This window comes from Triticum urartu, chromosome 1A (assembly GCF_056163025.1).
Source record: "Triticum urartu cultivar PI428250 chromosome 1A, HENAU_Tu73, whole genome shotgun sequence".
Lineage (NCBI taxonomy): Eukaryota > Viridiplantae > Streptophyta > Magnoliopsida > Poales > Poaceae > Triticum > Triticum urartu.
Window position 1 is genome coordinate 402,329,431 of NC_141873.1, and position 4,275 is coordinate 402,333,705.

At 49.5% G+C, this 4,275-nt stretch overlaps 1 protein-coding gene across 1 annotated transcript; it reads left to right on the top strand.

Annotated features, from left to right (window-relative positions):
* The first annotated feature begins 2,247 nt into the window (after positions 1-2,247).
* On the top strand, positions 2,248-3,238 carry LOC125534505 (RING-H2 finger protein ATL17-like). Its single transcript, XM_048697715.2, has one exon. The coding sequence runs from the start codon at positions 2,283-2,285 to the stop codon at positions 2,844-2,846; it is 564 nt and encodes a 187-aa protein (XP_048553672.2). The 5' UTR covers positions 2,248-2,282; the 3' UTR covers positions 2,847-3,238.
* The last annotated feature ends 1,037 nt before the right edge of the window (positions 3,239-4,275 follow it).

A 4,275-nucleotide genomic window follows, 5' to 3' on the forward strand; every position in this document is an offset into this window, starting at 1 on the left:
TATATATGACACATTTATTGTCCTCTAAACTCTATGAGTTTTTCTCGTATTGAGTTAAAAGAGATAATGACCATTATATGTTGTATCATTTTCTCCTTATTTTTCCCACTGGGTTTGAAGGAGTTTTAGCAACATATCAAACACCTATCTCCTCATATTTTTCCCACAGGGTTTTTGGAGGAGCTTCCCAAGATGATGATACTTACACTAACAAGCATGGATTAGGGGGAGTGTTAGGATTTAATTAATCATATTAATCCCTGCTTTTCCTAATTGAGGCGGTTGTCTCGTGTCCCTTTGGACGTACCCCTTCGGGGGCTATATATATGTAATCCCATCATCAATGAGAACAACTATTCTACTACTTGTCATTTGCCTCTTGCAATTACTTCGAACAAGTATCACACAGAATATCAACGTTTGTGTTAATCACATAATTAACACGTAATATATATCCTACCTAATATCAATGTGCAATTAATTTTCTTCTTAATTTTTTTTGAAAAGGGGGATGCACCCCCGGCCTCTGTATCTGGGCGGTGCATGCAGTCATTTTATTAATTATTCACAAATCCCTTACAAGGTAATACATCAGTAAATCTAAAGCCACCATCTTGGCAACACCTGTCGCTACTCCGATCCCCGTAATGAAGGGGTGCCGAATGTCCGAGCCTAATACCAAATAGACATCGCACCAACACCTAACATCTAAGGTCGGATGCTCCATCCAAGCCACAATACCTGGACTGCGTTACACACCGGTCCGGCGCACTTTCAGTGGACACTACATGCACACGCTGCAAGGACCGTCACATCCTTCATCCATTGATCCATCCGCAGAGCAAATACGGACACATCGACCTTGCCAGACCTCTCTGCCATCGACGGCGCCACGACGCCAGACAACGTCGTCCTCCAGCACAAGTCCATCGCCACCCATCGGACGCCGAGTCTCCACTGCGCCACACCGCCGAGATCCAACGCCATCGATGTGTAGGATGAAGCGCCGCTCCACCACCTACCGATGCCCAACCACCAAGCCGTCCACATGTTCGTCCAGTCAATGAATGTCTTCGAAGATGATGCCCCCACGGCGTGGCGACGAAGATGTCGCCATCATCCGATTCAGGAGGCCCCTCAACGCCTCCAACAAGGGCTAGGACGCCCACGGGCGCCGTCGTCGATGGTAGCCTCCTCCAGATCTAAGGTTTCTCCTGAAAACAATGGAGCGAGGGACACACCCACCATCGCCTCCAACGAGGAAACCGACACCCACAGGCGCCGCAGACGATGGTGGCATCCTCACCCACTCCAGTAGCTAGGCCATCATCTCCTTCTCCACTTGATTCGCCGTCGGGAAGCCACCGCGAGGCAACACTCACTGACAAGATCCCTTTGGACCGACGATGAAGACAACCAAAGGTAGATGAGGTCACATTGTTGCGTTACCAGTGCCATGGCCACACACACGTTGTCCCGAGGCGGCTGCTCAAGATCCACCATCACAGCTACGCCTCCAAGCCGCGACGGGGAGACGCCCCGCCGCCACCACCATCCCCCCGCATGGGCGTTGCCCAGCCGGGATCCAGCGACGGCGGGAGGGGAGGCGAAGGGGAGGGCGGACGGGGTCGGGAGAGATCTGGAGGGGAAGGGGGAGGCAGAGGGGAGAGCGGACGGGAGAGGAAAGATCGGGAGAGGAGAGGAGAGGGGAGGGGAGGCAGAGGTTTTTTTTTAATATCAGTCTGCATTGCACGTACGCATTTACTAGTGAAAACAAAAGAAGCAAAGACAAATATCTACTACTTTCTCTATTATAATGCACCCGTCGTTGCACGATGATACAGTGAACACCAATATATGTAAGACAGTAGAGTAAACCTAGCTCGTAACGGGAACCCAACCACGGCAGTCAAACCGGAATTAACAAACCCATCACCATTTGTACATCCCAAACCCCCGAGAGCCAATGTTATCTCCCCTCCACCTTCTTATAAACCCCCATCCCTCCACTTTCCCACACTACCTTCGTCCTTCCTTTTTTGTTCTTCTCAACTCATACAGTTTAGTTGCTACTATCTTTCCCTGTTCTTGGCGCGCATTATCGTCTCTGGTGCTCCTCTTCTGGAGATCCGAACGACAAAGTTGAATATTCTGCTGGGGAAGGACGTCTATATTTTTGTAAAACAAAAAAGATTCGGTTTCTGTTATTTATGCACAACGTTGGCAACTGCCATCTGCTGTTCCTCTCGTCCAAATCCCGTCTTCTTGCATCAAGCGCCGCCATGTCAACGCCCCAGAGCGGCAGCCCGAGCCCAGCGACCACGGCGGCGTCGCCGGTGGAGACGAGCAAACACTGGGCGCCGCATGGCCCGATGCTGACGGCCTGCCTCGTCAGCATCAACGTGCTCATGATCCTCCTCGTCTTCTTCTACTTCTGGCGGTTCTTCTCCGTGAAGCGGGGGCCGTCTTCCCCCGGCGGCGCCGATGAGGAGGGGTCATCCACCGACTCGTCTCCGGCGACCTCGCCGAGAGCGTCTAGGCGCCTGCGTGATCCCGACCAACCGGACATCCCGTCTTCCCTGCCCGTGTCCGTGTTCGACTCCAGCAGCGAAGCCGCCGGGATGGCGGCGGCGGACTGCGCGGTGTGCATCGTGGAGTTCCGGGACGGCGACCTGGCGCGCCTCCTCCCTCGCTGCGGGCACCGATTCCACGCCGCGTGCGTGGACGCGTGGTTGCATCTACACTCCACGTGCCCGCTCTGCCGCGCCAGCGTGGTCGCCCCTGTGCCCGCCGCCGCCGAGCCCAAGAACGACTCCAAAGACGACGGCCCGGAGTGCCCGGTGTGAGGCAGATCTGCCCGCACCGGCGAGGCGCCGAGCTACCAAAGCCAAGCCAGGGGAGCACGTAAACGGCGGAAGACGACACGCATATTCCGGCGTCTGTGTCGCTGTCCCTTAGCTGACTCCTGCAGGTCGGCGAGGTACGGTCGGCTCCGTTCGTCGTCTCCTGTTTTGTTGTGTTCTTGTTATCCATACATATCTCCCTCTATTCAGTTTTGCTGATCGGTGAGATGCACATTTGGATCAGTGGCTTCTTCTATATGACGATGTGTGCGTGTGATTGGAATTGTAAGATTAGAAACATGCAGGGGTACATCATATGTGTGCGTGACAGAATTAATAGTGTAAGATCGTAGTATCGTACATATGTGAATTATAATGGAAAGCTTTGATCGACATTTTTGGCATGGTCGTCCAGTTGAAAACATCTTCTTTTGGCCATGTTGATAGGCACCTCTACATATTTTTTTGAGGGACGGTACCTCATGGTTCTACAAGGAGAAAAATGCTTTTCTTTCAGCCGGGAAAGTAGAAGTCCAATTGAACCGATGAAGTTAGGCTAGTTAGGAGTATATACACTAGTATCATATGCATGATAGTGTATGATATCTCTATAGTGCATAGTATTGACTACCGTATTTATTGTTTTCTATAGCTCATAGTAGCGTCACATTTTTTATTATACGATATTAATGATATCGTATAATAATGTGCCACATTTATTGTATCCTCTCTTTCTCAATCAATACTATGTCATATCAGCAATATGGTTAGTTGGTGGCATGAGCCTGCATGATACTTGGTTAATGGTTATGTCACACCATTGTGTGAGGTCTTAAGGAACGAGCATACTAAAAACACAAGTGGAACTCCTTTCAACAAGAAACAGTCAAGTGGAGGTTACCGGAGTAGTAGGAAACTTCTTTCATTCACAACATGCTTGAATGATCTACTTAGTGACTTCGGCCATTAAAAGTTTGCAAACAAGCACCATAGAAACTGGGATTTTGTCGCTAAAATCTCGTAGTCTTGAAGGCCTCCAAAATGGTCTCACGGATGCACTCCCTCACCTTCCATAACCATGGGGAAAAAAAGAAGGCCGGGCCACTATGATATCTCTATATATAGGTCCACTTTGGATCCTAGGATTGTGAAACATGAGAATATGATAAACTTAATCTAACAAGGTTGACATAGGAAAATAGAGGATTAGAAAGCATGTAGCAAAACAATAGGAACAATCGTTTTTGGATGGAATATAGAGAAACGTCTCAAAAGGCGGCTGAAATGGATGTTTAAATTCTTATTAAACCTAGTCATACGAGTCGAATCCATAGAAATTAAGGTGCCATCATTCCTTTGATCCAACGATAATCCTTAGAAAAAGTTCCAACAATCCGAAGTGGGCCCTTAGTGTTTCCAATGGAACGTCAAA